General features: G+C 50.0%; 1 protein-coding gene and 1 non-coding gene across 3 annotated transcripts in view; one reads left to right on the top strand and one right to left on the bottom strand.

Moving 5' to 3' along the window:
* The window catches only part of PPP1R13B (protein phosphatase 1 regulatory subunit 13B), a 77,992-nt gene that overhangs the window by 14,488 nt on the left and 40,714 nt on the right, over window positions 1-22,790 (bottom strand). For both annotated transcript variants that reach the window (XM_054715698.1, XM_054715699.1), the window contains exons 3-7: window positions 20,849-20,968; window positions 16,828-16,904; window positions 5,532-5,633; window positions 2,871-3,045; window positions 1,775-1,971 (exon numbers count right to left, since the gene is read on the bottom strand). In XM_054715698.1, coding sequence (XP_054571673.1) covers window positions 1,775-1,971; window positions 2,871-3,045; window positions 5,532-5,633; window positions 16,828-16,904; window positions 20,849-20,968 — 671 coding nt within the window. The remainder of the gene's footprint in view (window positions 1-1,774; window positions 1,972-2,870; window positions 3,046-5,531; window positions 5,634-16,827; window positions 16,905-20,848; window positions 20,969-22,790) is intronic.
* On the top strand, window positions 22,012-22,154 carry LOC114228804 (small Cajal body-specific RNA 11). Its single transcript, XR_003614926.2, has one exon. It is a non-coding gene; the product is annotated as a small Cajal body-specific RNA 11 (non-coding RNA).

Raw genomic sequence — 22,790 nt, 5'->3', positions numbered from 1 at the left:
CCGTGTCATCAGAAATGGCTACGCGTGTCAGTGCTGACACGCGTCACAGGTTCGCCATCACTGGTCTAGGGTAAACCTCCCGTCGACAGTATTTGTTACAGCAGCTCCTGCTGACTGACTCAAGGATGAACAGCAGGCATCTAAGTATCCCATCAAAACAGTTTTCACAGACACCTTAAAGATCACCTAAAGCTCCATTCTTTACTAGTTCATTGCGCTGCCAGTTCAATTCTGCACTGGAGCTCTGCACTGAAAACGCGTGGCAGAAGCCAGTCACAAAGAACCACACGCAACAGGCTGCACGAACCTGTACATGTGAAGTGTCCAGGGTAGGCGGAGCTACAGACAGGGAGAGGAGGTTCCTGACTGCTTAGAGCTGGGGGGTGGGCCTTCTGAGGGATGGTTAAGGGGGTGGGCTTCTGAGGGAGGGCTAAGGGGGTGGGCCTTCTGAGGGAGGACTAAGGGGGTGGGCCTTCTGAGGGAGGGCTAAGGGGGTGGCCTTCTGAGGGAAGGTTAAGGGGGTGGGCCTTCTGAGGGATGGCTAAGGGGGTGGGGCTTCTGAGGGAGGGTTAAGGGGGTGGGGCTCCTGAGAGATGGCTAAGGGGGTGGGGCTTCTGAGGGATGGTTAAGGGGGTGGGGCTTCTGAGGGATGGTTAAGGGGGTGGGGCTTCTGAGGGATGGTTAAGGGGGTGGGGCTCCTGAGGGATGGCTAAGGGGGTGGGCTTCTGAGAGATGGCTAAGGGGGTGGGGCTTCTGAGGGAGGGCTAAGGGGGTGGGGCTTCTGAGGGAGGGTTAAGGGGGTGAGGCTTCTGAGGGATGGTTAAGGGGGTGGGGCTTCTGAGGGAGGGCTAAGGGGGTGGCCTTCTGAGGGAGGGCTAAGGGGGTGGGCCTTCTGAGGGAGGGCTAAGGGGGTGGGGCTTCTGAGGGAGGGTTAAGGGGGTGAGGCTTCTGAGGAAGGGCTAAGGGGGTGGGCCTTCTGAGGGAGGGCTAAGGGGGTGGGCCTTCTGAGGGAGGGTTAAGGGGGTGGGCCTTCTGAGGGAGGGCTAAGGGGGTGGGGCTTCTGAGGGAGGGCTAAGGGGGTGGGGCTTCTGAGGGAAGGTTAAGGGGGTGGGGCTTCTGAGGGAGGGCTAAGGGGGTGGGGCTTCTGAGGGAGGGCTAAGGGGGTGGGGCTCCTGAGGGAAGGTTAAGGGGGTGGGCCTTCTGAGGGAGGGCTAAGGGGGTGGGGCTTCTGAGGGAAGGTTAAGGGGGTGGGCCTTCTGAGGGAGGGCTAAGGGGGTGGGGCTACTGAGGGAGGGCTAAGGGGGTGGGGCTCCTGAGGGAAGGTTAAGGGGGTGGGCCTTCTGAGGGAGGGCTAAGGGGGTGGGGCTTCTGAGGGAGGGCTAAGGGGGTGGGGCTCCTGAGGGAAGGTTAAGGGGGTGGGGCTTCTGAGGGAGGGTTAAGGGGGTGGGGCTCCTGAGGGAGGGTTAAGGGGGTGGGGCTCCTGAGGGATGGCTAAGGGGGTGGGGCTTCTGAGGGAGGGCTAAGGGGGTGGGGCTTCTGAGGGAGGGCTAAGGGGGTGGGGCTTCTGATGAAGATGTTCTATACTTGACTGTGGTGGTAGATGCAGAACTCTGTGAAGATACTTAAAAACCACTAAACTGTACTTTTTGTGGGTAAAAAAACCCTTTGTACTGAATACATTTCATGCCTCTATCAAGCTAGCATCCATCAGTGTGTCCCCAGCAGCTGAGGTCTCCCGCGCACGGAAGAAAGCCTGGAGATTGGGACCCGTTACCTGCAGCTCTTGGTACAGCCTCTTTAACTCCACGGCGGCCGGGCCCGGCAGCTTGCCGGTGTACGGCTGCAGCCCGTTCAGCTTCCCCTTCTTGAGGTCTTCCAGCTGCTGGCTGAGCTGGTCGACGCGCAGAATGGCCGTCTGCACCTCCTGCTTCTTTTCCTGGAACATGGCGCTGAACCTCTCTATCTCGGCAGCTGTGATTTCCCACCAAGAAAGAAAACGTCACTCAGCTGGGACTTTCTCTCCCGGTGGCGTGTCCTTTTTGTTTGGTGAGTCTCCTTCCTGTCTACACATTTAACTCAACTCCAGCATCACTGAGGGCCAGGCCCTGGAGAGAAGACTGTGACACCCATAACCCACGACACGTTCCAGCAGCCCTCGGGACAAGCGTGACTGCTTGCACGGCAAAAAATATTTCCACTCGCTAGTGAATATTCTCTGATGGGGCAGTCAGCCCCACAGCGAGCTTGGCCAAGCCGCCCGGGACTCTCCAGGCACCAGCAGACCCGCTCTGTGGGGCGGGCCATCCCCGTCTGTTCTGTCTCACGGAACACAAAGCAGCACTCACTGGATTAACAGGATCAAGACACACTCGACAAAAACAGAAAGTGCGCATTGGTATGGTCCAGTGGTCGGCAAACTCATGAGTCAACAGAGCCAAATATCAACAGTACAACGACTGAAATTTCTTTTGCGAGCCAAATTTTTTTAACTTAAACTTCTTCTAATGCCACTTCTTCAAAATAGACTTGCCCCGGCTGTGGTATTTTGTGGAAGAGCCACACACTCAAGGGGCCAAAGAGCCGCATGTGGCTCGCGAGCCGCAGTTTGCCGACCACGGGTATGGTCTATGGTAATACACAGGTGAGACTTTAGCTGCTTAATTATGACAGGCCTCAGGAGGAGGTGGGCCAGTGCTGCACGGCTGGGCGGGGAGACCCCAAGACCACTTAGCCCGGCCCGCCCACCCCCTCCCCTGGGCGAGCAGTGCCCTCTCCACACCAGCTGACTCCGGCGTGACTGAGAGTGCGGGAGCTGGACTGCGTTCCGCCTCCCGGGCCTGCTGAGCGCGGGAGCAAGGAGCCGGACGTACACAGATTGCCGTTCATAATCTTGCTGTAGTCCACCTGCCCCCTCATGGCACGGATCTTCTTCAGCTTGTTTTCCTGCGCTTCAACTCGTTCTTTCAGCTTCTGGAGCTTTTCACTTTCAGAGATAGACTGCTGCTGATGGCGCTCCTGCTGCTTCAGGAAATGTAAACGCTGCTCCTAACAAGAGAGAAAAACAGCTCACTCTGAAAACTGATGCACGCTTCCTCTTATACACGAAAAACTGGAGGGATTCCACAGTATCACCTATCCAAACACGAAAGACATGTTCCAGGGCCTGGCCTGTGTTGCTCAGTGGTTGAAGCATCAGCTGTGCAACCAAGGGTCTCGGGTTTGATTCCGGTTGGGAGCTGTACCTGGGTTTTGGGTTTGATCCCAGGCCTCAGAGGGAGGAGGTCAGTGGATCTCTCCCTCCCTCTCTCCCCCCACCTCCTTTTCACTCTCTCTAAAAGGTCAAGGGGAAATATCCTCGGGTGAGGATTAACAACAAAAAAAAAACCACCTGAACACGCCCGAGGAGCCACACGCACATAAGACGGCACAACACTGGTTGCTGCGCGGGAGGAAGTGGGAGGGGGAGCCGGGGTTCCCCAGTGGGCTTCGCTCGGCACCGTCCGACCATCCAGCGTGCACGTGCTCCCACAGGAAAGTGCTCCCACAGGCAGCCTCGTGCGGGGAAGGCAGCGGGGCTGCTCAGGCCCCGCCCGCTGGCTCATCATCCTGTGTGCGAGCCCGCAGCTTCCTGCGGTCAGACAGGCCTCCGCTGCCATGGGCTTCCAAGGCCGTCTCACCTACAGGAAGCGGCGCGGCGCGGCCAGCAGGGGGCTGTCTGCTGAAAAGGGTGAGCGATCAGGGAGGAGCTGAGTGACATCCCACAGCCCAGGAAGTGTTGTTTTCTTTAGGATTCGCTTCTTCAAAACTAATGGAACATTTTATAGTTAAAACAAAAACAGGACCATCCTAAAGTAAAAACACACGCACTTCAATAGTTTCCCCCATTAATGTGAACACACACCTTAAGGATAAGTCGGCATTAATCTTCAAGCCCCATATGCATGTACAGACCTCCCTGTGCGTGAACTTGCAGTTCACACCCTGAAAATACCTAAGTATTTCCTCAACAATAATATTTTTGCATCAATATTTGGAAAGGAAATAAAAAGTGGAATTAGAAAATATTATAATTACATAATACTATGTACATTTCATCTTAGAAATCTTATTAAGATGAAATACTTTCTGATTTAACTTCTAATTGTTTTTTACTCTTATAAGTCCAATAAACTTCGTAAGACAACTTTTAAGAACAAATGCGCCTTAACCTATTATTTACATAAAAGTGGACAGTACACGGTCATTCAATAAATGAAAAAAGTTGGATTGGACATATGGTTATTAAGAAAATCTACAGGTGAATAACACAAACTGATGAACAAAAACAGATCCAGAGACAGAGAAGCATAGATGAGACCGTCAAACCTCAGGGAAGGCAGGGGAGGGTGGGGGTAAGGAGAAGAGATCAACCAAAGGACTTGTATGCATGCATATAGGCCTCACCAATGGACACAGACAACAGGGGGTGAGGGCCTGAGTGGGGGGGATACGGGGGCTAATGGGGGGATGAGGACACATATGTAATAACTTAATCAATAAAGAAATTAAAAAAAAGAAAATCTACAAGTTCAGTTACATGTGGAATCTAAGAAACAATAAACGAACAAACTTCACAGAAACAGACTCACAGAGAACAGACTGCCGATGCCACGACCTACGGGGGCTGGGGGCTGAGTGGGAGAGTGAGGGACTGAGAAGTAAACTGTAGTTAGAATGGCCGCAGGGTGAGAGAGAGCCCGGGGAATACAGGCAATACCATTATAATAACCACGGGGCCGAGGCGTCTTCGCCTTCACGGGGGACACTTGGTAGGCTATATAAATGTCTAACCACTAGCTGGACACGTGAAACTCACGTAATATTGCACATCCACTGTGACTGAGAAATAACGAGAATAAAGACAGAAAAAGGGCCTCTGGCAGAGAGCAGGAAGAGCGGGCAGCGAGGGCTACGGCTCTCAGCAGCTCGGGACACCTGGCCCTCACAGTGCGAGCCGTTCCCAGAGGGCACGCCGACAGGTCTGGTTTTTTACTTTTAAGATCCATGACTAAACCACCATTTGGAAAAACTTTAAATCCTACTGTTCCAGAGTCTCAACCACAAACGTAGAGCCCGTTGTGCCGCCACCATAGTAAACCGAACGGTGCCTGGGAGCGTGGCCTACACCAGGGAAGCCCTGATGACAAGTGTCCTTGTCTCGGGCCCGGGACCAGCAGGCGTCACGGACCGCTGGCTTCCTCTAGAACACCAAGGCCGACGACACCGGCTGAGAGCACACCCAGCGGGAAAAGGAGGTGACAACGGAAAACACCCTCTCTTCCCAAACTTTATCCACAACAGGGCCAGGTCGATCATTTCCAGGCAGGTGTTTATTGCCGGGAGGAGATGACAGAGAGAAACATGGTGCTGAGACTTCCGTGGCCTGGTCCTCCCGACGAGAATTACCTGGGAGCGTACGAACCCCAACATAAAGGACCAGTTTGGAGAACAAGCTTTTGCACGTTTCCCCATCTCGGCTTCTATAAACTCACCTTGGCGACCAACATCTGCTGCTGGTTTTCGATTTGCTGCTGCTGCCTGGCTGCCATGTCTTGGAGCTCTGAGAGGGTCAGCTCCACACGTGGGTGCCCCACCTGCAGAGAAGAGAGCACAGGCTGGAACGTGTCTGCACGACCCACTTGCCGGGTGTTGGGAGCACATCAGGGGTGTAAACAGGCTTCCTAGAGTCAGGAGAGCACAAATGATCTGTTTTCTCATATAACGCTCCTAATGTTGAGTGCTTCATTAAATAGAGCACTGGTCTCGAGAAACTAAATATATAAGCGGCCTACAGTAAGGATCGGCCCATTAGAGCCAGAATAACCCCTGGGAAATGAACACCAGAAGGTAATACGGAGAGGAGGGTACTGACGGAATCTGAAAGCGGGCGCCCATTCTCCGCTGAAGATAATGACAGACCACGCATGTTTACAGTGCTTGCCTTGTGCTCCGCACTGAGCCACATGGTGTCATCTACACTGCTTAAGCCTCACCATCACTACCAGGTAGGGACTAGCAGATCTCCATCCCACGGATGAGGAAACAAGCAGCCGGGTCAGGCGTCGCCCACGATCCGCCCTTGTCCGGACCTCGCACACAGCACCTCCCCACTCAGCATGCCCTGCGTGCGTGCGAGCCTGCTGCGCCAGATCTGTGGTGGGAAGGGGGAGGGATGTGCCCAGGGCCTGGAGCTGACCAACGGCGTGGACCTAGCCAGGCCTGTGTCCCTCTGGCCCCGCTGCTGCTAACCAGGCGTGCGCACTGTCCCGCCTCAGACCTCCACTTTCTACTTCTGAGCCCATTGTGCTCTCACCTTCCACCCTTTTGTATTTTTTAAAATTTATCTTTATTGTTGAAAGTATTACAGATGCCCTTCTCCCCACATTGACCCCCACCCCCTTGTCCCCCGCAATCCCCACTCCCCAGGCCTGTGTCCATGGCTTAGGCATATATGCATGTAAGTTCTCTGGTTAATCTCTGCCCCCTCCCCCCTGAAATACATCAGTCTGTTGCATGCTTCCATGGCTCTGGTTCTATTTTGTTCATTAGTTTATTTTGTTCATTAGATTCCACATATGAGTGAGATCATGGGATACTTGTCTTTCTCTCCTGTATTCTTTTTAAAAAATATATATTTTATTGATTTCAGAGAAGAAGGAAGAGGGAGAGAGAGAGATAGAAACATCAATAATGAGAGAGAATCATCGATTGGCTGCCTCCTGCCCCACTGGGGACCGAGCCCACAACCCAGGCATGTGCCCTTGGCCAGAATCGAACCCGGGACCCTTCAGTCCACAGGCCGACGCTCTATCCATTGAGCCAAACCAGCCAGGGCCTGTGTTCTTTCTTTTAAAAAAAAATTTTTTTATTGATTTCAGAGAGGAAGGGAGAAGGAGAGAGAGATAGAAACATCAATGATGAGAGAGAATCATTGATTGGCTGCCTCCTGCACACCCATGCCCCCTACTGGGGATTGAGCCGGCAACCCAGGCAGTGCCCTTAGCGGAACCTCCGGGTTCATGGGTCAATGCTCAACCACTGAGCCACACCGGTGGGGCTCCTCTTGTATTTTTAACAGAGGTCCCAACCTGCTCCTCTGACTTCAGTCTCCCCCAAACCTTACAGCGTTCAAGCACATTCCTGACTCCTGGAGAATGGAATGAGGATTTGTTCAACGGTCATAACTGGGACCCCTGTTCTGTTTAGCTAAGATCCTGAGCAAGCAATATGGACCAAGGCCCTTTTCAAAACCAGATATTGTAAACAGCCAAGTTATAGAAACTTCCATTTGAAAAGAAATTTGTTTATGCTACCAAAAAACACCTGGCAGAATCATCAAAATTTCTGTCTTAACACTAAATAAACGGTTGCTAATTTCCACCTGCTGATATGTTCCAATTACAAGGAAAGGTATTTTTTTAAACCTTCAGAATTTTTACTCCCTAAGAACTATGTCCTCAACAAGTCACAAACGATCTTTTTGGTCTCCTTTCCCCACCAATGGCTTAGAATGACAATGTAAGGAGACAGGAGAGAAAGTAGCTGTGAACACGCCAGAGCTCTGTGCATGTGCTGCGTCGTCTGTATGTTTCTAACTACAAAACTAAGAGGTACTATGTTGTCATAAAGTAGTGCAGGTATTATATGTTATGTATGTAATACAATTTTATTGGAAGTGCATCTGACATACAGAAAACTGTATAAATCACAGTGCACAGCTCAATGGGTCATTTCAAAATGACACACCTGTGTAATTTAATTGTGTTGTAAGCGGGTTATAAAAACACAAGCCACCATAAACTAGTAAGTCAACAACCAGCAACATTTCACATTTTAATACACATTCCCTTAGTTGTTCATTGTGAACATTTAACAAAAAGCAGCGCCCTTTCGGAGTCTAAGGAAACGAAAACCTTTGATGCAAACCCGATCCTTCTGTGAGGGGCTATCACCATGCATTCTCCTCATGGAAACTAACCCTCTATGGGCAACTTTAAAATCTCAACACAAACCAAATTCATTCCAACAAACCTGTGACCTAATTCCTTGCTTATTTCTTTTCATTGCATCTAATAGGAAGAAATCAGATCCTGTTCCCCGGGCACATCAATGGGAGGTACCTGGTGAGTGAGGGTCTGGTCACAGAGCAGACAAGCCACTCCCAGGACCAGTAAATTAGCAGAAAAATTCTCCCAGCGACAGCGCAGGTTTCCACGCACACTGGCCCTCTGCCAGCCCCAACGTCCTTCTCACAGGGCTCAGGGTCCCCCTCAGGCCAACGTTCTCCAACTCTGGGTCCCAGGGAGAGTACCGATGCTCCCCAGCCTCACGCTGACAGCACCCATTCTCCATGGCAAACATAGCCACCCAACTCCAGGTCTAACCAACTCCCCCAAACAGAAGTCCCTCCACCCCCATAATCACTTATCTGGTCATATCATCCCCCTTAAAAATAAATAAATATATTTATTTCAGAGAGGAAGGGAGAGGGAGAGATAGAAACATCAATGACAAGAGAGAATCATTGATCGGCTGCCTCCTGCACACCCCTACTGGGGATCAAGCCCACAACCTGGGCATGTGCATTTGACGAGAATTGAACCCGGGACCCTTCAGTCCACAGGCCAACGCTCTATCCCCTGAGCCAAACCAGCTAGGGCTCATTCCCTTCTTTCTCCAAACTTCCACAAATCTACTTGTGGAAACGCTAAGGGACTTTATTCCTCCAACTTGCAATACTTTCTCATACAAAGTAATAACCTGACAGAACACTTACACCAGGGGCTCCAGCTACTGAGAGCCCACCAGACTCCCGCAGTCCTCGCTCATCCGCAGCCTCAGCACCTGGCCCAGTGCCTGCCACAGGCTCCGACCACTGACCAATGATCAATGCTTAATGCTTGATGATCAATGATCCATGCTTCATGATTAATGCTTAAGGACTGGGTGAATGGATTTGCAAGTGACTCAATACCGCCTTACCCTTCCCCCATGCCCGGATCACACTCCAATGTGGTAGCACGTTTTCAAACTCACAGTGTAGCCACCACCCGACGAGATATAGGACATTTCCATGATCCCAGAAGGTGTCCTACTTACTGACCCTCAACCCAACCCCTGGTCCGTGGGGTCGTTGCTCTGCAGGACGGCCCAGCCCGTTTGCGCTGGAATTCCACGGAAAGGCCCCTCAATGCACTCTTGGGGTCTGGCTTCTTCGAGATGCGCCCATATTGTCCCCCATTCCAGCCAGCCTCCTTCCTGCAGCTGAGCGGACGCCGGGCGATCCGCACCAGGAGGAGGAGCAGGCAGGCTGTGTGGAAGGCGCACAGACCCGGCCAGACTGTTGGCCAAGGTGAAGGTCATTTCACTCCCACGAGCAACATGACAGTCCTCGCTTCTCCACATCCTGCCAACACTTGTTCAAAGTTTAATTTTCCTCTTTTTAAGTAAATTCCATATAAATGGTATTTTAGTAAGTAATGGAAAAAAGCATAAAATGTCCACAATCAAGCTATCAACCCCAAATGTACTGAGACTCGATTTTCAATAAAGAAGCTAAGCCCACCTCTGCCAAAAGTTAGATATGAACAGGAGGCTTGTTTTCCAGGTTAATGTCTCATTTGTACTAATTATGTGTATGAGTCATGAGTCATAAAGCTAACAAAATAAAGTATTTTTAAAAAACAGGTGATAAGAACTAGATTTCTATAAGATATTAAGAAACAACTCACTTGATAATTACGGTTGGAAACTTTAGATCACAAGCCAGTTGATGACACGGCTTTAATAAAATGTATTTTTGTCTCCCCAGGTAATGTTTTAAATATAATTTGAAACTGGTGTTACAGCATTTCAGTTATTAGAAACATGTAATAAAGTCCCTCAGAACAATCCACTGTGGACAATTATGCAATACACACGCGCCTCCCAGCCTGAGCACTAGTGATGTGTGCTTGCAGATGGCTCGTCTCTCCCAGCACCAGCAAGAGGCCAGTTCTACGTCCATCTACTGTGCTCCTGGAACCCCAGCCAATACGCATCAAGTGTGAGTTTCCGGCAAAGCCTCCATCTTACTGGGAAGCACACTCCTCACCTTGCCCAGTCAATGACCTCCATTCCCACGGCTCTTGAAGAATTACGCCCTCTTCCAGACAACGGCTTTGTTTTTGTTTAGGACTCAGCCAAAACACACTAAATAACGCTCTGTAGGAAGTGATTACTTTGACATTACAGTTCAGGTCAATACACAGTCACCAATTCACACAACCCTACTGGGCTCCTTGTCGGAACGGGCTCCGGCACCGCCATGCTTGACCGAGTGCGATGGTGTGTGAGCACACGGGCCTGGGACGGGGAGGATGGGCGCCTTCTGCTAATTACTTACACCAGCTCTCTTCCCTGTTCAACTTAGATATTTGGTATTTGTGAAAGTGATCTGTGAACTGACAGCCCACCTTGACGTACTTCACAGGCCAGGCACGTGCAAGAGTTCTCTGTTGCTGAGTAACAGATCACGCCTAAGCCCAGCTGCTTAAATGTGCGTCTGGCCGAAACCCGTTTGGCTCAGTGGATAGAGCGTCAGCCTGCGGACTGAAAGGTCCCAGGTTCGATTCCGGTCAAGGATATGTACCTTGGTTACGGGTACATCCCCAGTAGTAGTTGTGCAGGAGGCAGCTGATCGGTGTTTCTATCTCATCAATGTTTCTAACTCTCTATCCCTCTCCCTTCCTCTCTGTAAAAAAATCAATAAAATATATTTTAAAAACCAAAAAAACAAAAAAAAAAACACGTGCGTCCAGCTCTCCGTTTCTGTGGGCGAGAGATTCAGGAGCTGTCGGCTTGAGATTTCTCGTGGGGCTGGTCGAGGCCAGCGTCAGCGGGCTGTGGTCATCTGAAGCCGTGCGGGGTGGAGGTTCTCACTCCCGGGTGGCTCACCCACAGGACGTCTCTCGGCAGGGCCTGCCTGAGTGTCCTCAGGGCGTGGTGGCTGGTTTCCCCAGAGCCAGCAATCCCAGAGTGCAACGGGGGAGCTCCCTCCCCTGTGAACTAGCCTCAGAGCCGCAGGGGGTCACTCTCTCCCCCTGGTAGGAGGCAAGTCACTAGGTCTGGGAGGAGGGGACAGGCTCCGTCTTCTGAAGAGAGGCATGTCAAAGAATGGCAGACGTCCTTAGAAACCCCTGTGTCCATTCACTGTGACGTCTCATGAAGACTCTCTGCCTCTAGCATTTACCCTTCTGTTATTCACGCCTTACAGGCATTTGGTAGTTATTCCCAACAGCATGGTCATAATCCGAAGAAGAGAAGATGTCTATGAATGTCTATGAGCGTATGCTTCAGAGAGCTAGATTACAGTGCAACCACAAGAGGTTTTAGCTACAAATGCAATTGTCCCCTCAATGCCTAGCGTATGTTCCTTGGTAGTCAGTTAACAGGAGAGACTAGTGGGTTCTGTCGGCAATGAAACACCAACTGGGTAATGGGCCACTTCAGATGTCAGCTCTTATCCTGACACACTGTAGATTTTAATACTCGACCAAATAAGTCGTCTTTGGTTATAATAGACAACATGGTTACTGTCATATTATTCGGGGGAATCAGTTCCCTACGCCTTCTGTGTCAATGAGGTGACACACTGTAGTTTAACCGCTTGTCCTGCTCATTTCCTTTGTGCTTGGCTTGTATGGAGAGCACCCCTGACCTGGTGGTGAGCCAAGCCAGCCTGGTCTCCAAAGCAGGGGTGGGGAACGTCTGGCCTGCGGGCCGAATAAGGCCCACGAAACCCTGTGGTCAGGTCCTGCCACGGCATCAGGGGTGAGTTAATTACATGTCTGACCACAAACAGCAGCTAAGTTCTAAGCGGATCCTTCTGTACGGCCCTGAGTGATGTGATAAACACCCAATGGCCCTGGGCAGGAAGAGGTTCCCCACCCTGCAAGGACTCTAGATCCAGTTCTCATGGCCAAGTTCACATTCTTGTGTGGATGCTCTGCCTGCGTGCAGGGCTTCAACCTCTGCATGTGTAAACCAGACTCCTCCCTTTCCTTCCAACCTGGCCTCCTCCCTAAATTTCCTACTTCTGCTCTGGGCCAGCATCACCTCTGGCTGGAGCCTGCCTTGTCCCAGTACAGCCAGCTACAGCCCAGGGCTCAGGGCCTGCCTCTCCATTCCAGAGCCAGCACTTCCTTTGCTTCCCTCAGTCTACAGCACCCTTCCCCCCTCTGAACTCTACCAATCCTGTCCATCTGCTTCCTTCAGGCTTTCCTGACCCTTTAAGGAATCTCTCGCCAATTGTTCTAACACTCAGGATCTGACATCACTTCCAGAGGGGGAAGAGAACTGAGTAATTTTAACAAATTCTGGACTCTAGACAGTCAAATGCCATGTGCACTTGCCACAGTGTGAAGACACCTGCGCACACCTGAGTGCAGCTGCCGCAGCTGATCTGATGCTTACGAAAGCCTGTGAGGGACACCAGGTTTCAGACGAGAGAGCGGAGTCTCGCAGCTCAGTGTGGGTAGGAGCAGAGTCAGGACCGTAACCCGCAGCAAGTGGACACCTTTCTACTTCACAGGAGGTGCTGCCCTCCCAGACTTCTTACAGGGCCCAGCAGAGGCACATGTTATTGATCCTAACCAACAGCCATTTATTTACTTATTTTTTAAAATATATTTTTATTGTTTTCAGAGAGAAAGGAAGAGGGAGGGAGCGACAGAAACATCAGTGATGAGAGAATCATTGATCACTGCCTCCTGCACACCCCCTCCTGGGGATCGAGCCCACAACCCGGGCATGGACTACACAGCCAAATAGGCACGGTGAAGGCCAGAACGCATCCACTGGAGGCAGGAAATGATCAGAACGCAGTGCAGAGACAGAGAAAGTAGAAACGTGAAGAGGAAATGAAGAGATGAGGATAATAAAATGAAAGACATACATGCTTCACCAGGGTTCCGGGGGAAGAAAACAGAAGAATGTGGAAGAACATCTGTAGAGACGACAGGGAATCTTCCAGAATTATTGACAGAGACCAGTCCTCAGAATCAGTAAATCCAACAATTCCCCATGGGAGAGATGAAAAGAAAGCCACACCTAATTCTGCTCAAAATGAGGATTAGTTAACCCTAATTTTATTAAATAACAAAACTCCACTAAATGACAGAAAAGGAATTTTTAACATCAAATAATATAAAACCACAATACAGGAATGGCAGGAGTAGAGACAACACACCGTTAGAAGCTTGGAGGAGGATGGATGAGAAGTACCTGACCTAGTAGATCGGAGACAATCCTCAAGCTAGAAACAGGGAGTTGGACCAATGACCCAGTTACATCACAGAATCTTCCAAAGACTGGGACTGACAGCACCGTGTGACCCTGTAAAGGGAAGGGAAGTGGGGGCGCCTAGAACAGGCCGAGCGAGGGACGGCCTGAAGACACAGTGGAGTTCCTGGACAGCCTCCCCAGCTCCTCGCTCCGGCCACAGCCTGGCTGAAGTCTAGAAGCTGTTCCCTGGACACCTGAAATGTTACCTGGCCTAGGAGGCGATCGGCACCATTGAGTCCTGGGTACCACATGGAAAACAGGGGGACTGAGTGACCATGTCAATAATAAATGCTTCCAGAAAGAATTCTGACATTATTGCCAACTGTTTGAACAAAGGTGCCAAGATAATTCAAAGAGGAGAGAACAGTCTTTTCATTGAACGGGGCTAGGATAACTGGATATTTGCATGTGAAAGAATGGATTTGGACCCTACTTCGCACCATATACAAAAAATAAGTCAAAATGGATCACAGACCTAATGTCAGAGCTAAAACTATGAAGCTCTTAGATGAAAACAGGAGGCAGGACCAACTGGCCCTGGCCACTAACCAGATGCATAGGATTCGAGTAGAAAGTGGCTCAGTTTTGGCCTGGCTGCCTGAGGACAGGAAAAGGGGCTGCCCGAACACCCAAGGAAGCAGTGCTGCTCAGGAAAGTTCGCACCGGCGGAGGGGGGGCTCACTGCACCTAAACAGTTTGTATAAATAATATGATTTGTGTTAAATGCCTGCTTTCCTTCTGGGAGTCTGGAGTTTTTGTACTTTCTAGATCAGGGGTGGGGAAGCTTTTTTCTACTAAGGGCCATTTGGATATTTATTATATCACTAGAGGCCGGATTCGTGCACTAGTGGGGTCCCTCGGCTGGGCCTGCACCCTCTCACAATTCGGGACCCCTTGGGGGATGCCGGACTGCCAGTTTTGGCCCGATCCCCACAGGCCAGGCCGAGGGACCCCACCGGTGCACGAATCTGTGCACCAGGCCTCTAGTATGCATGTAAGATCTTTGGTTAATCTCTTCCCGCCCTCTCCCTTTTCCCCTTCCCTCTGAGATTCATCAGTCTGTTCCATGTTTCCATGCCTGTGAGTTGAACGTCTGCCCCCTGTGGTCGGTGCACGTCATAGCTATCCATCGCTTAGGCCAGTGATGGTGAACCTATGACACGCGTGTCAGCACTGACGCACGTAGCCATTTCTGATGACACGCGGCCCATGCCGAGGATGAAACATTTGTGAAATAATGTTTTTTTCTCAAAGTGACACACTACCTGAGTTATGCTCAGTTTTTTGGCGAAGTTTGACACACCAAGCTCAAAAGGTTGCCTATCACTGGTTTAGGCATATATATATATATATATATATATATATATATATATATATATATATTCTCAGATCATACAAAGTTATCGAATTAAAAATTAGCCTACTATATTTGGTCAAACATTTAATTAACTAACCCCTATCGCCTTGGCAGGGCCAGACCAAATGATTTCATGGGCCTATATAGCCCACAGGCCAGAGGGTCCTCACTCCTGTTCTAGATAGAGGCTGCCTATATGAGCAGCTCCCACTAAAATCCCTGGGCCCTGGCCCCTCCAATGAGTGTCTTGGTGACATCATTGCAAATGTTGTCACAGCTCACTGCTGGCGGAATTAAGCACATCCTGTGTGGCTCCACTGGGAGAGGACTCCGGAAGCCTGACCTCATTTCCTCCAGGCTTCGCCCACGTGCCTTTTCCCTGCACATTGTGCCCTCCCACTGCAGAAAGTCACAGCCAGGAGGAGTGAGTCCTAGTAAAGCAGCGGCATGGGGTGGTCTTGGACGCCCGCAACAGGCCTAGACAACGAGAGCAAGTCAACTTGCCTTTACAGCAGCAAGTCAAACAAGAGCTTCAGAATTCTGTGGGACAACTGGGGCTCTGGGCGCTCATGGCAATGTGTGCGTGTGGCCTGGGTTCCCAAACCCAGCAGGAAACAGTCGCACAGAGTTTTCCGGGCCCACCAGATTTCTGCCAGGGGGTTGGGCCTCTATTTCTCAGACGACTTGACTTGTGGACCTGCCATGTTCACAGCAGAACTTCCCCAGCCTCCTGGCTGAGCAGCTGGTCAGGGGCGTGATCACTGCAAAGCAGCTCCCTGTCCTCTTCCCACCACACGCCGGCTCTCAGCTGTCGATTGATCCGCTCCCAACTGCTGTCCACCCACAAGGCCACACGGTTCCAGGTGCCATGACTCTATAGCCAGGGTATATACAAAAACATCTTGGAGAAAGACGTTTTGAACACCACATTAACTTTAAAAGTGCACAAAAAAGTGCTTTGTAGACAATAAAGTGCTTTACAGAGGTAGTGTATTATTAGGCTTAAAAGGCAGGTGTGTAGGCCATAAAATACAGTAACACCTTTGATGTAATGCTTCCAGCACTAAGTTATACCTCCAGACTCGCCCTCTCCCTTCCTCTAATTATAAGTCACATAAAGGCTGTAAACACATTTAATTTTGGCTTCAGGTTTCAGTTTTGTTGATCTTGAAAAGTAAACATGACCTCCATGTTAACAAGAAACAACTTCATCCGCAAGAAAAGACCAAGGCCCATCCCATCAACCTCAGAATTCCCTGCCTTACACCCGGGACCCTCTCCTCTGGTCCCTTTCCTTCTTCACACATGTGCACACCCCGCCTCCACACGAAGCCCTTTTTTTTTTTTTATTTCAGAGAGTAAGGGAGAGGGAGAGACAGAAACATCAATGATGAGAGAGAACCATCAATCGGTAGCCCGCAACCTGGGCATGTGCCCTGACCGGGAATCGAACCATGACCTCCTGGTTCATAGACTGACGTTCAACCTCTGAGCCACGCCGGCTGGGCAACACACGAAGCCTATTTGATGTCCTTACTCCACCTTCCCTGAAGTTCAGGGAGATCTTACAACTCAACAGGATCTTCAAAATTCTGTTGGACCCAAGTTCTGAATGCACGTGGCACTGGGTGTCTGTGGCCTGGGGGTCCCACACTCGGCAGGATCAGAGAGCCCTCTGGGGAGTTCTCCAGGTCTCACCCGGACCAACTAAATCCAAAGTTCTACCAACAGGGTCTCCTGCAGGCGGCTGTAGAGACTTCAGCCCACCAGCCAGTGTCTCTCAGACCCGACAGAGAGCTCAAGACATTCACACTGAAGACAAAGCCCGCCGCCTGCTCGCCTCTCAGCCCGGAGACTGAGCGTCAGGCAGGGGCCAGGCCCTGCTGCTCCAGACACGCCGGAGGGCACTGCGCCGCTCGCGGTGACCCAGCGCACAGACCGGGCTGTGGAGTGGTGAGACCACTCAGTGACTGCCTCTTCATACTTCGTAAAAAGTTGTGAAATGCTCAACAGAACTAATGTCTACTAAAAAAAATTCTTTAAAAATAAAATGTAACCGAAACTAATTAGTACTTGTAAAGCATCTTAAAAATTTCCCTGCTGCTTACCCCGTTTTCAGCACGTTTTTCTCCAGGCACATTTATCACATTCCTCTGGGCTCTCTGCTCCTGGGTCTGACGGCCACCTAAAGAAACGAGAGGACCAAACTTACTCAACATGTACTAAGGACAATTAAAAAATATTTTTATTGATTTCAGAGAAGAAGGGAGAGGGAGAGGGAGAGACAGAAACACCAAGATGAGAGAGAATCATTGATTGGCTGCCTCCTGCACGCCCCCCACTGGGGATGGAGCCCGCAACCCAGGCATGTGCCCTGAGTGGGAATCAAACTGTGACCTCCTGGTTCATAGGTTGACACTCAACCACGGAGCCACGCCAGCCGGGCCCCGTACTGCTCTTAACCCACCATAAGCCACGTGTCCTGTAGAGGAGGAACAGAGGCACAGGAAAGTGAAGCCACTTGCCCCAAGTCCACACCCTGTCGGCAGCACAGCCGGCGGAGCCCAGGTGGCCTCGACCCCAGCACCATCACGCCATTCCCCAGGCACTAGCTGTGCCCTGCACAGGACCTTTGTCGAGTCACTTACACACCAGGCTCCGGTTTCCCGAGTGTGAGAGGTGACTCAAGCACATGTCCTCTGTGCTGTCCTCTCGCTGTCACATAGAGGACTCTCACCCTGCTAGGGAGGGGTATCTCTTACTCACACTCAGATACGATCCCTTTGAAATGATACCTTCGGTGAGAACTGCCTGTCCCTCAGCTCTGGGGGAAGCACAGAGGAAACAGGAATCTTGGACCCTCAATTCTGGCTGCTCAGAGCATAAGCTGGAGAAGTCCAGTGACCAGAACAAAACAGGGAGCAGATGCCCTGGGAGCTGTTCTCACTGCCACTTTTCTCGAGCTGACAGACAGACACACAGCACAGGCAGAAGCACAGGCAGGAGCAGGCAGAGGGCAGAGCACCACAGCTGGGGTGGTCTTCTGAGTCAGGGCACGGGAGAGAAGGACTATGCAAGGAAGGGTGTAGCAGAGGAGGCAGAGGGGACAATGATCACCTCGCACCTGTCGGAATGGCTGTCATCAATAACTCAACAAACGCGAGTGCTGGCGGGACTGCACTGGGCAGCCACTGTGGAGAACAGTATGGAGGTGCCTCAAAAAATTAAAACTAGAGCTACCTTGCAACCCAGCAATTCTACCTCTGGGTATTTATCCAAAGAACTCTAAAACACTAATTCAAAAAAATACGGGCACCTCTTTGTTCGTTGCAACTTTATTTGCAATACCCACGCTATGGAAGCAACCCAAGGGTCTATCGATAGACAAGTGAATAAAGAAGATGTGGTACATATATACAGTGGAATATTACTAAGCCATAAAAAAGAATAAAATCTTATCATTTGGGACAACATGAATGGACCTTGAGGGTATTATTCTAAGTGAAATAAGTCAGACAGAGAGAAACAAATACCATATGATTATATATATATATATATATATATATTATATATTTCAGAGAGGAAAGGAGAGATAGAAACATCAATGATGAGAGAGAATCACTGATTGGCTGCCTCCTGCACGCTCCCAAATGGTGATCAAGCCTGCAACCTGGGCATGAGCCCCTGACCGGAATTGAACCCGGACCCTTTCAGTCTGCAGGCCAACGCTCTAGCCTCTGAGCCAAACCGGCTGGGCAATACCATTTGAGTTCACTTATATGTGAAACCTAAAGAACAAAACAAACAAACAAGACGGAAACAGACTCACAGACACAGAGAACAATCTGAGGGTTGTCAGATGGGAGGGGGCTGGGGCCTGGGTGAAAAGGTGAAGGGATTAAGCAGCACAAACTGCCAGTTATGAAACAGTCACGGCCCAGGGAATGCAGTCAGTAATGTTGTAATAACTAGGTGTGATGGCAGGTGGGCACTAGGATTATCGAGGATCACTTTGTAAACTATATACTGTCCTTAGGACTCCAGACAGTTCTCTTCAGTATCCCTAACACTTCTAAGCGTCCTAAGGTGAGAAATGAGACCTTCCCCCTCCCCACACCAGCACAGGATGTGAAGGGGTACGCACACATATTACAGTGATAAGAGTGAAAAGTACAGCTGCTTGGGCACAGCTAAGGGAGGGAGGGTATTCGGATGTGGAGGGCTCGGTAGAGGGTTCGCGTGAATTCTGAGCACGAGAGCACTGCTGTGGGCTGCACGGAGCTAGCAGATCCCTGCGGGAGCAGCTCTGGCCAGAGGCAGGAGGGGATGAAGAGCTAGACCTGCAGCCGTGGTCTCCTGACCCCGGACGCCCAGCAGCCAGTGGAGTGAAACCCAGAAGACAGGGCGCCCTCTAAGCCAGCGGTGACAGGGCTCTTAGCGCGAGGGCACACTGTCCTGTCATGTAAAATACAGACGAAGAGGAAGAACGTGCATAAAGAAATCTTTGCACAGAAGGATATCCTTGTGCTGCTGATTTTCTAAAACAGCAGAAGTAATCCACAATCACTCTCAAATAGCAAGCTAAGGGTCTCTTCACTGCACAGTTATATATTCTCAGAAAAAAAGATTCCTTTTTTGGTTAAATTTTAATTCTCAAAGAGGTAGTATATTCCCATGGTTCAAAATGCAAAAGGAACAAACAGGTAAACGATAAGCAATCCCCAGCTTCTTTTTTGTAATCCTCACCCACGGGTATGTTTTCATTGATTTTTATTTAGAGAGAGAGGAAGGGAGAGAGAGAGAAACATCAGATGTGAGAGAGAAACATTGATCGGTTGCCTCCCGTACACGCCCCGACTGGGGATCAAATCCACAACCTAAGTTTGCGACCTGACCAGGAGTCAAACCCGCAAACTACTGTGTATGGGATGACACACCAACTAACTGAGCCACCCGGCCAGGGCGTTACCTCCCAAAGACACTTCAGACATGCACAAGCCAATATGGACATAGGCCTGTGTCTCTGTCACAGAGGTAACACGTGAGCATACTGTTTCCCATGGTGCTTAGTCTCGCGGTGTGTCCGGGACCTGGGTCGGGCACACGGCTGGCAGTCACGGCTGCGAGCAGCCACTGTTGGAGGCAGCACGATTTCCCGCCCAGTGGCCCCGTAGGCATGCAGGCTGCTCCTATCTCTCATCGGCGGTGCCCCACGAGTGACCACGCACCCACCATCCTGCCCGTGTGCAGCACAGCTTTAGGGCGAGTTCTCAAAAGTGAGGTCGCTGGGTGAAAGGGCTTGTGCCTTTGTAAGCGGAACAGACATGACCAAACTGCCCTCGGCAGAAGCTGTCAACTGGCGCTCCCGCGAACACAGGGGAGAGGGCCTGCTCCCCGCCCCCAGCACGGTCACTAAGTGTCCCCACCTTCGCCGGGTGACAGCTCCGTGAGGAGTGCAGCAGGACACCTTTTCCCATCCCTCGGGCCACGACACTTGCTTTCCTGAGAACTCTGTTTGTACATATTGCTCATTTTTTTCCTGGGTTTTATTTTATTTCATCTTTTGTATTGATTTTTAGGAACTCTTTATATGTAAAACAAATCAGCCCTTTGCTAATGAGCTACATAAATGCTGTTTCCCAGTTTATAATTTGTCTTTTGAAATTGCTTAAGGTGGTTATTGCCAAACAGACAGTTTTTGCTTTTTTAGTAATTCAGTTTGTCTTTTCTTTTTTGGTATATTGTTACACTTAGAAAGGTTCTGTCCACTTTAAAAATAAAAGGTAAAACATATTTCTCAGCATTTTTCTAATCCTTTCATGGTTTTATTTACTCTTAAACCCTAGATATTTGATCCATCTGGTATCTATCAAAAGCAATTCCTTTGAACAGCATGTCTGAGTGCATTCCTGGGCTGTGGTCCTGAGAAGGAAGCCAGGGCGAGGCGCCTGGACTGTGAAATAACTGAACTGCAATAACAGAGGCCAAAGGAATGTGGACACCAACTCTCCCTCTCACACTGTGAGTGAAGGGGCAACAAGCATAAGTAATTCATTCTAATGCTTATTCCTATTTTTAAATTGAGTTTTATGGCAAAAATTAACAAAGAGAGGAAAAGCACTCATCTACCTTGTTCACTGCTCTCGGTTGGGGAATCCTCATGTCGAAGAAAAAATTTCACTTCTTCCCTCCGCGGCCCCCACTTCTGAAGATGCTCATACATCATATGATCAAACGGTATGGGGCGCTCTGGAAAAAACACATCTCATTTATCTCAGAAACAAAGTAATTCCTACCCAAAGCAAGACATAAAGATACATTTAAATAAAAATACACATGAATTAGAATTCAAGAATATTACAAGCACTAAACTTTAGCTTTAATGAATGGACAATAATTAGGTAACTGATAAACACAAGAAGTAAACAGAAAAGCAGTTTTCCAACATTAAATAGGCAGCACTGGGGAAATGCCCTTCACAGTATTTGTCATGAAGGAGTATACCTCCCCCTTCAAAGCCACGTGCCACAACACTGGTGGGACCTGCTATTCACTCACATGCTGCACGTGGTGCCCGGATGTTCGGAGGAGGAGAGCACCCTGCCTCCCTGTCCAGTGAGCCCACACGAGCACTGTACCCAGCCGCCCACGCAGCATTATCCACAGGAGCCCAAAGTGAAAACAACCCCAATGCCCACTAACTGATGGGTGGACGAATAAGATGTGGTACATCAGACAATGGTGACCACCGGCCACACCAGGAATTAAGTACTAATGCAGGCTTCCCACGTGGACGCACCTTGAGAACATTATTCTAAGCGTAAGCAGCCAGACAAGAGAGGCCACATACTGTGTGATCCCACTTATCCGAGGACCTGGAGTGTCAAATCCACAGAGCCAGAGAGTGACACGGTGGCTGCCTGGCTCTGGAGGAGGAAGGGGAGGGGAGGTGCAGAGTTTGGTGATGGCTGCACAGCACTGTGAACGTCCTAAAAACCACAACTGTACACTTTAAAATGGTGATTCTTATATTATGTGAATTTTACCTCAATTTAAAGGGGGAAAATGAAATCTTGAAATATTCCCACTATTGCTTTGCTTGAAAGTTTGAGGAAGGGTACTAGCAAGTCCCAAGGCCTGTAGAAATGTCTGGGGAGAGGCAGAACAAAACGGAACAGTATTTTTCCTCCCTTCTGCTCAGTCTGAGAACTTGACTTTCAGCCAAGAGAAAGGACTTGGTGAGCGCACCCTATCACACATGCAGGGGTGAGGAAGGTGCCCTCAGTAAGCTCTAGTCCCCTCGGAAGGAAGCTCTGCCTCTCTGCTCCTGCTTAGCTGGAACAGGGGAGTCTGGCGGGACACACGTGGTCTCCCTTGTGGTTTAGGAGGGGCGTCCTGAGTATAGGGCTAGCTCTTAAAGGCACAAGAGAACAATTTTAAGAAAGAGAGAAAAGAAAATCCTGTCACTCCCAGAGACATGACCACACCGTGCTGTGGCCTTGCGCCTCCTGCGTGTGCAGGCAAGCTTCGCCGCACTCGGCAGACTTAAGGGCAAGGACAGGAATGGTCTCATCTCTGTTGAAAATGAAATCTGTGTGAGCTTAGCTCAAGTTCAACTCAGAATGAGTATTACAGCAAAAAAACGAGCACAAATTGAACAATAAAGAAGTAAAAATTATTCCATAGTTTTAGTTTTATAAGTAACACTCAGGTATATAAGCCTATAAAAATCTATTGTTTTATTTTATGAATGAACAAAATTTATAGAAAAGATTAATTTCAAGAAAAGCACCCTAAGCTTCACTCCCTTTATCCACATAAGAAGGCTCAGTAGTTGTGTTTCAAAGTGGAAACAAACTGCTGGACACGCGTCGTGGGACACACACTGCCCCCATCAGGTGAGTCTCGGCGCCCTTGGATAAGGCAGAGAGAAACCAACGAGGAACCCACACAGGAGGCACGAAGGCTCTGCCTTCCCTCCTGGTCTGCATGCGGGCGGACACTGGGTGGGAAGGAAGCACAAGAGCAGGGCAATAAACCGGCCAAGTCAACGGACTGTCACGGGCTGAGC

This window comes from Eptesicus fuscus, chromosome 5 (assembly GCF_027574615.1).
Source record: "Eptesicus fuscus isolate TK198812 chromosome 5, DD_ASM_mEF_20220401, whole genome shotgun sequence".
In the NCBI taxonomy this organism is placed as follows: Eukaryota; Metazoa; Chordata; class Mammalia; order Chiroptera; family Vespertilionidae; genus Eptesicus; species Eptesicus fuscus.
The sequence above is the reverse complement of the archived record's forward strand: the minus strand, read 5'-3'. Positions and strand labels throughout refer to the sequence as shown.